The 13348-nt window shown below is 42.4% G+C and overlaps 1 protein-coding gene across 2 annotated transcripts in view; it reads right to left on the bottom strand.

Annotated features, from left to right (window-relative positions):
* Positions 1–13348, bottom strand: part of COPA (COPI coat complex subunit alpha) — a 48204-nt gene that overhangs the window by 19972 nt on the left and 14884 nt on the right. For both annotated transcript variants that reach the window (XM_041003410.1, XM_041003411.1), the window contains exons 7-10: positions 9386–9495; positions 4751–4850; positions 1780–1915; positions 855–937 (exon numbers count right to left, since the gene is read on the bottom strand). In XM_041003410.1, coding sequence (XP_040859344.1) covers positions 855–937; positions 1780–1915; positions 4751–4850; positions 9386–9495 — 429 coding nt within the window. The remainder of the gene's footprint in view (positions 1–854; positions 938–1779; positions 1916–4750; positions 4851–9385; positions 9496–13348) is intronic.

Here is a 13348-nt window from a genome sequence, read left to right as displayed (position 1 = left end):
CTAGCTATTGGGCCAAATGCCCACACCAAGGGTTCCATTTTGAGAAAATGTTTTGCTCTTTCACAGTTAGCATCATCCACTATTCCTGTCCTCCTGTTTACAACACACAAACACCAGATCATGTCATTTCTCTGTCCAAAACTTTCTCATGGCTTTCTACTCATTCAGAATAAAATTTTTCAGTTCCAAACATGACCTACAAGGCCCAACTGTTCCTGGTCTCACCTCCTATTATTCAGTGCCTTACTCCCTGTGCTCCAGTGGTTCTTGATGCTCCCTGAAGGGGCTACACATCACTAGAATCAAAGTCTTTGCATTTGATGCTCCCTCTGCCTCCCTCCCCTCTGACATAAAGTAACAGTCCACATCACCATTGCTCCCCACCCCCTTCATTTTTCATATTTCTTTAACGTATTTTTTACCACATACCATTTCGTGTATTATTTAATGGTCTAGCTTCCCTCATTATAAATAAAGGATCCATAAAGGCAAGGACTTTGCTTCATGCAGTGCTATAAAACAGCAATCCAGTCAGGCACCAATGGGTATTTACTAAACGAAAGAATAAAATATAGCTTCTAGCTTCTCAGACTAACTCCAAGCAGTATCAGCTCCTATGAGCTCCTGGAGCCAATTAAAGTGAATGGGCTTTATTGTTAAACGGCTCCTGGAGGAGTTAGAACACTAACAGCACTACTCCAAGGCAAAGGCAATGTTTTAGCTAAATGGCTCTGAGAATTTGTCCTGTCATCTTGCTATGTAATTCCTGAAGACAAAGCTAATGAAGAATTGCTTTCAAGTCTTCAAAATTCTGAACCAAAGTGAAGAGAAAAAAGGTGGTAAATGACCCCTACCTGCTGCAAACAGGTTAAGATTAGGGTGAGCAGCTAGAACCCAGAAACGATCATGGTCCCTGCGGAACGTCTGAACTCCAGTCCTGGGGAATCAAAAGGTACACAAAGAAAGATATCAATTACCTAGCTTCAGCCATTATATATGAGAATCCTAAATGGTCAGTCAGCAAGCTGATTGAAAAAATAAATCAGGGACATTAAACTCCACATCCTGAGTAAAGGTAAAATTCTACCAAGAACAAAAAGACTTCCAATTGACCCAACCCTATTCATCATAGATCTCTACTATGTTGCCTTTATTCCATAGCGTTTACCTATCCAGCCACGGAACTGAAGAAGGTGGAAGCAGAAAATAATGTTTAAATTTAGAGGAGAAAAACAATACACTTAGAAATTTCTATTCATGGGCATCAGCAAGTGTTGGTTAGTCTCTTTACGCTTTTATAACATATGATTTTATTTCTAAATGCACTAACGTGAAAGACAAAAGAAATATTTCAATTTTTTTGTAACTTTGAGATTTTTTTTTTAATTGGAAAGGTAGATATACAGAGAGGAGGACAGACAGGACAATTTTTCATCCAATGATTCACTCCCCAAGTGACCACAACAGTCAGAGCTGCGCCGATCCAAAGCCAGGACCCAGGAGCCTCCTCCAGGTCTCCCACATGGGTGCAGGATCCCAAGGCTTTGGGCTGTCTTGGACTGCTTTCCCAGGCCACAAGTAGGGAGCTGGATGGGAAGTGGGGCTGTCGGGATAAGAACCAGTGCCCATATGTGATTCCAGTACGTGCAAGGTGAGGACTTTATCTGCTAGACTATTGTGCCAGGCCTGAGAAATATCCCAATTTTTAAAAAGTCAGAATCAGGGAGAGAGGACCAAGGAGATTCCCCTTGGATGGGTTACACAACATAAACAACTTACCGCTTAGACATATCCCAGACTCGAATACTTTTATCCTCAGAATTGCTGAGGATTAGCTCTTGGCGAGGGTGGAAGACAGCACAGGACACGTTGTTGTAATGGCCCCGGCAGGTATCAACCTCCCACGCCTTTGACTCTAAAGAACAAAAGGAATTAGGTCATCCCAATTTCCGAGCACTGTAACTTTGGAACTAGACAGACATCCTCTTAAATAAATGTTGTTAAAGATACCACTATAAAATGCTAAATTGGCCACCTCTTTTTCCATTTTTTTATTAAAGGGCACTCCTATTCACTAGTTGTTGTTGTTTTTTTAGATTTATTTATTTTTAATTGGAAAGTCAGATAAACAGAGAGGAGGAGAGACAGAGAGAAAGATCTTCCATCTGCTGATTCACTCCTCAGGCAGCCGCAATAGCTGGAGCTACGCCGATCCAAAGCCAGGAGCCCAGGTCCTCTTCCGGGTCTCCCACATAGGTGCAGGGTCCCAAGGCTTTGGGCCGTCCTGGACTGCTCTCGCAGGCCACAAGCAGGGAGCTGGAGGGGAAGCGGGCTTGCTGGGGTTAAAACTGGTGCCCATAAGGGATCCCACTGCATGGAAGGCGAGGACTTTAGCTGCTAGGCTACCATGCCAGGCCTCATTAGTTTTGTTTTTTAAAGGCTCATTAATTTATTTGAAAGAAATAGTGAAAAGGAAGAGGGAAAGACAGGCAGGTAGAAATCTTCATCTGCTATTTCACTGTTCAAATGCTCATGGATAGAATAGGTTGAAGGCAGGAGCCAGGAATTCCATCCAGGTGTCCATGTGGGTAACAGCAACTCAGTATTTGGGAAGCTGGTATGGAATTCAGGAATAGTTGGGACTAGAACTAGGTATTCTAATACAGAATGGGCAACCCCAAATAGCAGTTTAATCTGCTGTGCCATAATGTCGATCAGAACAACCTTGCTTTTTGAAAAAAGTTATTATTTATGTGAAAGCCAGAATAGAGAGAGAGAGGGAAAGAGAGAGCTTCCATCTGCCAGTTCACTCCAGGGCTGGACAAGGCCAAAGTCAGGAACTGTCTCCCACATGGGGAAAAAGGGCCCAAATACTGGATGATCATTTGTTGCTTTTCCCAGTCATTAGCAGGGAGCTGGATCAGAAGCAGAGCATTAGGACATGAACTGGTACCCATGAGATGCCAACATTGCACACAGTGCTTCTACATGTTATGCCACAATGCTGCCCCCAGCTTCTCTCTACTAAAGAAATTTTCTTCTTTTAAGGCTCTCAATCTTCACAATTTTAATTTTATTTATTTATTTCTAGATTTATTTACTTTTATTGGAAAGGCAGATAAACTGAGAGGAGGACAGATAGAGAGGAAGATCTTCCGTCTGATGATTCACTCCCCAAGTGACCGCAATGGCCAGTGCTGCGCCGATCCAGAGGCACGAATCTCTTCCAGGTCTCCCACACGAGTGCAGGGTCCCAAGCCTTGGCCCGTGCTCGACTGCTTTCCCAGGCCACAAGCAGGGAGCTGGATGGGAAGTGGAGCTTCCTGGATTAGTACTGACGCCCACATGGGATTTCGGCGCATTCAAGGCGAGGACTTTAGCCACTAGGCTACTGCGCTGGGCCGCAGTCTTCACAATTTAAAAAAAATTTTTTTTCATTCTTGACCCTGCTATCAATCATAACATCTCTTCTTCTCATTCTTTGTGCATTTATCCTCTTCCTTGTCTTAACAACATGTCATTGGCTGCAGTTTTATGCTATTTTTTTTTTAACCTTCTCTATTTGAAAGGCAGAAAGAATCTGTTATCTACTGGTTGACTTCCTGGCTTTGGTAACACATGGGCCTGGGGCAGGCTGAACTCAGCAGCCTGAAACTCAACCCAGATCTCCTGTGTGAGTGGTAATAACCCACTCTCTCAGACCATAGTTCATTGCCTCCTGAGTTACACATCAGCAAGTAGCAGAGTCAAGATTCAAACCCAGGCATTCTGATAAGGGATGCAAACGTCCTCAGGCTTCATTTAACCATTATACCAAGAGTTCACCCTAGCTGCCATTTTCAGAATAATCATAAGCTCCATGAAGACGGAGTTTTATCTGTATCAGTCACCACTGTACCTCCAGTGCTGTGAACAATATCTAGTTTATAAAAGGTACTTAATAAATATTTGCAAATGAAGGAATTCTTGGGGCTGGCATTGTGGGGTAATGGGCTAAGTACCCTTCTGCAACACCAAGCATCCCACCTGGGTGCTTAGGTGCTTGCTCCCTCATAGGATCCCCTGCTTCTGCATCTGGGAAAGTAGAAGACAGACCAAGTTGAGCACAGGCTCCCCGCACCCCTGTGGGAGACCTGGATGAAGCTCCTGCATCTTAGCCTTGACCTGTCTCAGCTTTGGGAACTGAACCAACAGACAGAAGCTCTTTCCCTCTCTCTGTAACTCTGTCTTTCAGATAAATAAATCATAAAAAATTAATGAATTCTTACTCTTAACTATAATCATACTCCTCAAAACGGGGAACATGATATCTACACTCCCAGGATTACAACGTAAGATGTTCCTACTTAAGACAGGAAAATACATCTAAGTCCAGGGACCTCGCGATTTTACCCTTCTGGTAAACAATCAGGTTTTTTTTCCCCTTATTCTATTATTGCTTATAGCTGTTGTCTGTATTCCCACTAAGTTTTTTGTTTATTTGTTTGCTTTTTACTTGAATTCATTATTCTGGGAAATATTAAATGTTTTTACTATAACGTAAATTTAAAATTAAATTTAAATTTAAAATTTTTTAAAAAGAGGAAAAGGGAGAAGGAAGGTATGTGGGAGAAAGAGAATCTATATTCTTAAGACTGAATCTACAATCACATTGAATTGGTTAAAAACTAATAATAATAAAAAAACAAACAGGATACCACCACCAACAACAAAATCAGTTCCTCAGACACATGGATACTGGCTCACTCACCATTCATGCGCCAGATCTTCACTTGGCGGTCATCTGCCCCTGAAACAATAAGGGGCATGGTGGGGTGGAAGGCAGCCCAGTTCACTCCACGATCATGACCCTGCAGAAAAGCAGAAATGATTCTTCTAAAACAGCTTTCAAACTGTTACTCAAAGGAAATCAGTGAACTAACCTGGTAGCTGTGAACGATGACTTCGATTTACTCATGTTAAAAGACACAGGGCACATGCTATTCTAAGGCTTATTTATTTATTTATTTATTTATTTATTTACTGAGAAGCAGACAGGGGGTTCCCATTTGCTGTTTCACACCCCAAATGGCTGGAACTGGGACATGTCCGATGCTGAGAGCCAAGAATTCCATCCAGGTCTCTGGAATGAGCTCAATCACTTGAGCCATCATCACCACTGCCTCCCAGGTCTACATTTGTAGAAAGCTGCAGATAGGAGGAGAGCCAGGAATTGAACCTTGGTATTCGGATTTGAGAAATGGGCATCCTAACTGGTGTCTTGATCACTAAGTCAAAAGGCCATCCCCAGCTCTAAGATTTTTTTTTTAATGTCATCTTTCTAAATAAGACAAAGAGGCATATCAGAAATCAGCCAACTGCTGATTCACTTTCTAAATGCCCACACGGCCAAGGCTGGGTTAGGCTGAATCCAGGAGTCAGAACTCAATCTGGGTCTCTGCTGAGGAGGCATGGAGCCATCACTGCTGCTTCCTAGGGTGGTATCAGAAGAAAGCTAGAGTCAGAGGCTGAGCTGGGATTCACATCGGGCACTCCGATATGGGACACAGGCATCTCAAATGGCATCTTAATCACTGCACCAAACCCTAGTCCCTAAGGTTTTAACACCAGTATTCACCATGGCAATATACTCAATATTACTTGAAATTTTCATGAGAATTTCCAAATATTTCTACCCCTAAAATCAGCTGCATTTGCATTTGAAACATAGTGCCTTGGGACACGCATTTGACACCACAGCTCAAATCAGAATATCAGGCTTCCAAGCTTAGCTCTGCCTCCAGTTCCAGTAGCAATGGCCCAAGCATTGGAGCCCTGACACTGACACAGCTCAGCCCTGGCTGTTGCGGGCACTTGGGGAGTAAATCAGTGCATGGAAGATCTCTGTCTCTTTCTGCCTTTAAAATATTAAAAAAATGGATTTAAAAATCTTACATTTTGCCTTTTTTTTAAACCTGTCTATTTATATCTAATTTCTCCAAAAAATTGTTAACCAAAGGTGTAGAGGGGTATTTTCTGAGGCTGTATTAAGTATTATGATATCATTGTCCAGAAAACCAATGGAATGTGTGCTGACACAGTTCATGTTTTGAAGTTAGTTCTTTTTTTTAATTTTTAAAAAGATTTATTTATTTTTATTATAAAGTCAGATATATACAGAAAGGAGGAGGAGACAGAAATATCTTCCGTCTGATCATTCACTCCCCAAGTGACCAAAATGACCAGTGCTATGCCGATCCAAAGCCAGGAGCCCAGGTCCTCTTCTGGGTCTCCCACATGGGTGCAGGGTTCCAAGGCTTTGGATCATTCTCAACTGCTTTCCCAGGCCACAAGCAGGGAGCTGGATGGAAAGCGGGGCTGCTGGGATGAGAACCAGTGGCCATATGAGATCCTGGAGAGTTCACGGCGAGGACTTTAGCTGCTAGGCCATTGCACCAGTTTTAATCTCAAAAATAGTAAAAATTAACAGAAATAGCTCATATAAAACCCCCTCAGAGTTCTCAATAAAATGTAAGATTACTAAGGAGTTGTTAAGAGACAGGCATTTGGCACAGGGGTCAAGTTGCCTCATGGGACATCCATACCACAAATGCTTTAATCAAGGGCCAGCTACGCTGCTGTCCAACTCCGCCTCTTGCTGATGTGCACCTGGGAGACAGTGCATGATGGATGGCTCAGACACCTGGCTCCCTGTCACCTCCTGGATGGAGTTCTGGCTCCTGGCTTCAGTGTGACCCAGCCTGGGTTGCTATGGATTCTTAGGAAGTGAACCAGCAGGTATAATTTGTTTCTGTCTCTTTCTGCCTTTCAAATAAAATAGTTTCAAAAAGAAATTCTCAGATGAATGAGTTTAAGAACTACTGATTTAGGGCCTGGCACAATAGACTAGTGGCTAAAGGTTTTGCCTTACATGCACTGGGATTCCATGTGGTCACCAGTTCTAACCCTGGCTGCTCCACTGCCCATCCAGCCTCCTGTTTGTGGCCTGGTGAAGTAGTCCAAATGGCCCAAAGCCTTGGGACCTGCATAGGAGACCCAGAAGAGCTCCTGGGTTCTGGCTTCAATTGGCACAGCTCCAGTCATTGGGGCCACTTGGGGAGTGAATCAGTGAATTGAAGATCTTTCTCTCTTCTCTGTAAGTCTCCCTTTTCAATAAAAGTAAATATGTCTTAAAAACAAACAAGACCCGGTGGCGTGGCCTAGCAGCTAAAGTCCTTGCCTTGAACGTGCCAGGACCCCATATGGACGCAGGCTCCTTTTTTTTTTTTTAAAGATTTATTTTTATTATTTTTTTTATTGGAAAGGCGGATATACAGAGAGGAGAGACAGAGAGGAAGATCTTCTGTCTGATGATTCACTCCCCAAGTGAGCGCAACGGGTCGATGCTATGCCAATCCGAAGCCAGGAGCCTCTTCTGGGTCTCCCACGCAGGTGCAGGGTCCCAAAGCTTTGGGCAGTCCTCGACTGCTTTCCCGGGCCACAGGCAGGGAGCTGGAAGGGAAGCGGGGCTGCCGGGATAGAACTGGCGCCCATATGGGATCCTGGGCGTGCAAGGCGAGGACCTTAACCACTTGCGCCACTGCGCCGGGCCCGGACGCTGGTTCTAATCCAGGAAGCTCCACTTCCCCTCCAGCTCCCTGCTTATGACCTGGGAAAGCAGTTGAGGACAACCCAATGCTTTGGGACCCTGCACCTGTGTGGGAGACCTGGAGGAGGTTCTTGGTTCCTGGCTTTGGATCAGCACAGCACTGGTCGCTGCAGTCACTTGAGGAGTGAATCATCGGACGGAAGATCTTCCTCTCTGTCTCTCCTCCTCTCTATATATCTGACTTTGTAATAAAAATAAATAAATCTTTTAAAAACAAACAAACAAAAAAACAAACTACTGATTGAAGATATGCCATACCCTATTATAATGATATACACTCCATTCTGTGGCAGAATCGCAGATATATTCTTGGATTTCTGGACACCAGGTGGCGACCTGGTTTGAGTTTCAGGCTCTGGTTTTGGCTGACCCGGCCCCAGCAGCTGCTGGCATTTAGGCAGTGACTTGCTAGATCAAAGATCTCTCTTGTCTCTCCGCACTGTGTTATTCTTTTAAATTAATTAATTAATCAATCAATCAGAAAGTTAGATATACAGAGAGGAGGAGAGACAGAGAGAAAGATCTTCCATCTGCTGATTCACACCCCAGTGGCTGTAACAGCTGCAGCTGAACCAGTCCGAAGCCAGGAGGCAGGAGCCTCTTCTGGGTCTCCCATGCAGGTGCATGGTCCCACTGCTTTGGGACATGCTTAATTGCTTTCCCAGGCCACAAGCACGGAGCTGGAAGAGAAATGGGGCCACCGGGATTAGAAGTGGTTCCCATAGGGGATCCCAGTGCATAAAAGGCGAGGACTTTAGCCACTAGGCTACTACGCCAGGCCTTTTTTTAAAAAAAAGGAAGTTTTGAATTAGTACTTTTTTTCAGGTATCATGGGGTGATGAAAAGCTAGGTTTTAAAGTCAGATCTAAGTTAAAGCCTCCTTCATGCAATCATTAGAAACCGGTAGATTTGCGCTAATGGCTTAATCTTTCCTTTTCCTCCTTTCTTCTTTCTAATTTTTATATATTCATTTATTTATTTGAATGGCAAAGTTTCAGAGAGAGAGAGAGAGAGATCCACCATCCGCTGGTTCACAACCGAAGTGGCTACAGGTCAGGGCCGGGTTATGTTGTAGCCAACAGTCAGCAACTCCAACTGGGCATCCCCACATGCGTAAAACGGCCTAAGAACTTGGGCTACTGCCCTCTCAGGAGCACTAGCATGGAGCTGGATTAGAAATGCAGCAGCCACAACTCAAACCAGCAACCACAAGGGTTGCCAGCACTGTAAGGCAGTGGTTTAATTGCTGTGCCACAACACTGGCCCCAATTTTTCTAAATTTCAACAGTTTCACTGGCATAGTAAAGCTAATAATACTTCCTTCAGTGGAGGGCCTGTGATGAATGTGTTTTATATTTATGTATGTTTTAACAGAAAATTCAGTTTGTCTTACACTTTTCAATTTCCTCCCAAGTACAGAAGTTATTTACACATGGTTGGTTCTCACAAACTTTGACACAATTTACCCGTGCCTTACAGGAGGCCTGAGAACGGCCTCTGCCCTGGTGAAGTAGCCCAAAGCCAGTTCTACCCCTTCCTCCCTGGGTGGGAATTCTCAGGCGGCCCTAGGCTTCATTACTCTGTCAGGCCACTCCCAGTACTACTTCCAGGGCGGGCCTCAGTGCAGGCATTTAATAAACACTCCATGAGCCTATGTTGAAAGGAACAACAGGCAGACAGTACGACATGACTTTCCCTTGAAGCAGGCCGCTGAGCCGCCGGCTGTAGTGATCGTACCTCTAGCACATGTTTCACCACTGCATCCGTGGTTCCGAACAGATCAACCCCAGTTATTCCTCTCACATCCGATTCCACTGCACCAGGGGATAAGTTTTTTTTCCTTAGACCTTTGAAGGGGTAAGGAATGGGATGAAAGATGCAAACATGTTATCTAAACAACACAGTATTGGAAGCATAGTATTGACATCAATGGGAAAGGGGAAAAAAATTAGACTGAAGGAAAAAAAAATTGTAGAGACTAAGGAAAGGAAAAAGACTCAAAGATTCTATTCTAAACTTGTTCAAAATACTGAAGCACATTCACTGTCATATTTAACCCATGACCTGAATCTCTCGAGGTCAAACCAAACGCTGACCCACCTAACCTCTCCCACAAATCTCACTTCAAGAGCTGTCTACTCGGTCACGGCCACCTTCCATTCCTCACTGTTCTTAAAATGTGCCTCAAACAGTACACATTCAAATTCTGCTTTCAACTTCATGTAATATCTACCAGCATTTTGCCCATTATCTTTAAAATTTTTAAATAAATGCCTTTTAGGAAGAAACAGCACAATGTTTCTCAAACTGATAGTTTTAAGGCAATTCATTGGGAACTTCCAAATGGGAAACAAAAATGAGGCTTATTAAGAACAAAATAGCTATTCGGTGGAAATAGAGTAAAACAATAAGCTATGCAAAAAGCATACTCATACCTCTGCTTGACCCCTGGACAGGAACAGAATCATTAAAACTGTCATGTTCTTTTAAATTCTTGCTTAAAAGGCTCATTAGAGATCTGAATATAAGTATTTGGCCATTAAAACCTTTGTAAACTTGTCTCACTGGGAGGAATTTGCTGATGACTTGAAAGCAATAGGAAAACATCAAGATGCAAAATATTTTATTTCATGGTCCAGCTGTACCCACCTTTAAAAACTAATCATTTGTGTTAAAGCCAGAACCAAAATTATAACAATACTACTTACTACCTGACATCTGAAAAGAACTTTGTGGCTTTCAAAGCATTCTACCAACATTCCATGATTCAATTCTGCTGAAAATCTTTTGAGATAGGTATAAGTTTATAGGTGAGAAAATTGAGGTGGGGCTACAATAGTACCTTTTGAAGCATTTTGTGTCAAAATAGAATACAAAATTATCTAGCGCTTATAAAACAGAAAATTTCAAAAAAAAAAAACCTAAAAAAAAAACCTCACAAAAGGTATTTATCTCTAACAAGGGAAAACAAAAATAACTGAAAATAATATCCCAAGCAGTCTAAAGTCTAAATTTCCAGCATCTAAAGGAAAATATGAAAAGCTAAGTTCACTGAATATGTTCATACTTAGAGTTTAAAAACTACAAACGTATCTATTACAGTGTCATTTAAACATCAGCAATTTAGAAGCTTGAGCTTAAAAGCCCATGACAGTTTAATTACATTATCACTTAAGATGAACATTTAGCCAATTGCTAGACAGAAATACAGCTAATGCTTTATAAAAAAAATATACACCTTTCAGGGTTTCTTAAATACATTATCACAGGATGCCTGCTTTCACTTATTTCACTTGTCCCTTTAATAGGATCTGTCAACTTTTTCTAATGAGTCTAGTGTGTGAAACAGATTCAAAGACAAAGACAGACAGCTGTGAGGAACTTCACATCCAATAAGCTTCAACACGCACATTAAAAGGAAAGCTCTATGACAGAATGAAAGCCTTTGTTGCACTTGCATGTAATGATCTAGGAAAAGGGGAAGGGCAAAAACAGACAAATGAATAGTGACAGGCAGTGAAAAGATAGAGAAGAAATAGCTGAGGCTTTGACAAACCACTCACTGGGACTGAACAACAGATGGAAAATTTCTACAGCAGCTACCCAAATTCAGAGGGAGAGGACACTCTCAGAATGGACCAGTGTGTTGCACACCTCCCAATGGGGACCAGGGGGAGAAGCAAAGAGAAAGGGATGAGGATAGGATTTGGCAGCAAATTAATAGTTTTCTTAGTAGTTATTTCAAAGATTGAGCCTGAATTACATGGGCTTGACATGCAAAGGGGTAAGCATATTAAACTAATTTAACTGTCAGTTTATCTGAAAGCTCCAGCTGGAAGTAACCTATCTATTTGAGGCTGTAAATACATCACAAACAAGAGTTTTGCAGGTTAATGCAGAACATTCAGCGTAAGCCCCATGTGGCTCAGTCCTCACGGGAGGAATACACCAAGAGCTAGGTTTTCCTTTCTCAGTATATTTTTCTCATTGCTAACCTAGCTCAAAGAGTGTCCCTCTCAAGAAGAAACAGTAGTAAAAAATACAGCTCTCACCAGCCCTCTAAATTTGAAAGTACCCTTTGTCTTACACCAAATATTCTTTTCCCTCTTAGAAATATTAGCCCTGCTCGTTAACAGATCCGAGAGCTAATTTCTCTTCTTATATCCTGGCTTATTTGAATCCAAACAAAAAACAAAAACAAAAACAAAAGACAATCTGGTAAAAATGCTTCCTTCTAGAGAAAGAAAAAATAAGTACAAAATCTAACCCGAATCCCAAACCTGCTTCCTCTCTGGTTAAGAGGTTACTAAAGTCAAGAGTTATGAGCAGAGAAAAACACCTTAGAAATGTAAATGAACATCAACATTAGTACAGCAAAAATAGCACAAAACTCTATCACATATTAACTATAGAAGTTATAATGTTACTGTATATTAATCCATGCACTTCACACATTCAAGAGCAAATATTAAACTCAATTGGAACCACACTCTCTTCCTCTCTTCTCTGATTTAGGAACCTTAATGTTGATGTAAACACCCACAAAAGGTGAAGAAGAGTATTTTTTGTCTTGGTTATTTCATGATCACCAATGAAAATCCACCACTGGACTGCCTGCAGTCGCTTTGATTAGACCACAGGTGACATGCTATGCTACCACCAGGTGGCCCAAACAGCACTCTTAGAGTGGAACCATGGAAGGCTTTTCTCCACCCCGTGTTCCAGGATGGAAAGCAACAGTTTAAGATGTGATAAATTAATGCTGTGTCATCTAGAATGGCGTTAGCTATCTACAATGCTTCGGAAAAATGAGAAAACAGTCATTCAAAATCATTTCCGTAGTTCTTAATTTTCTCAGAGAATCCAGATTGGGAAAGGCTGCTCTAAATAATTACCCTGTGCAGCCTGAACATCACAAGTTGGCATCCAACGCCCTCAGACTCCTAGATCCCGAGACAGAGAGGATGCTCTGAATGTGTGCACAGTGAAAGCCCACAGAAAGCCACAGCTAAGTTACTACAAAAGTGGACGCCAACCTCCCTGGCAGAAGGAGAGGGCACAGGCTCACAGTTCCTGTGCTTCGCTCCTCCTGTTGGCATGGCTGGTCACATCTGGGTGCACTTCAACAAGCCTAGTTAGTCTGACGGAAAACCGCAATGGCCAAGCCCTAAAAGCAGTACAACTGCCCCATCTCCAATCGTACCTCCAGTACCGTCCTGTTTACAGCTGTCTCCTTGAACTCTAAGCTTCTGAAAATTGCAAAGATAACAGAATCTAGAAATTCTATTCTCCAGTTGTTTCCCCTCTTTTCTTGGCTTGTTTCTGTGCTACAACCATCCTAATCATCCGCTACTATAACACTCCAAATGGTGTGCTTTTCCCTTGCTGCTCACTGATGGCTTTTAGGAATGGAACTATCACAACACCCTGGCCTAACATACCACGATAGAGCTGAGTCACCAGCTCACTCACACAATGCACAAAGGTAATTCCTTTACTACCATGAAGAACCAGATAAGACTGATAGGGGGAAATGGGTCCTTCCTTTCTTTTAATGAATAAAACAATTCTTAAAATGAATTGTAGTCCAGCCACTGTACTGTCAGAAATTCAATCTCGATCAATTTCCAAGGCAACAGAGATTGAGTTAGCAAATGTTAAGGATACATGACTGGACAGAGGATCTCAAAATTCAGTCTC

The sequence above is a fragment of the Ochotona curzoniae genome, unplaced genomic scaffold, assembly GCF_017591425.1.
Source record: "Ochotona curzoniae isolate NIBS_2020 unplaced genomic scaffold, NIBS_Ocur_1.0 scaffold_2683, whole genome shotgun sequence".
Lineage (NCBI taxonomy): Eukaryota > Metazoa > Chordata > Mammalia > Lagomorpha > Ochotonidae > Ochotona > Ochotona curzoniae.
Note: the sequence above shows the minus strand (reverse complement) of the source record. Positions and strands in the feature narration are given on the sequence as shown.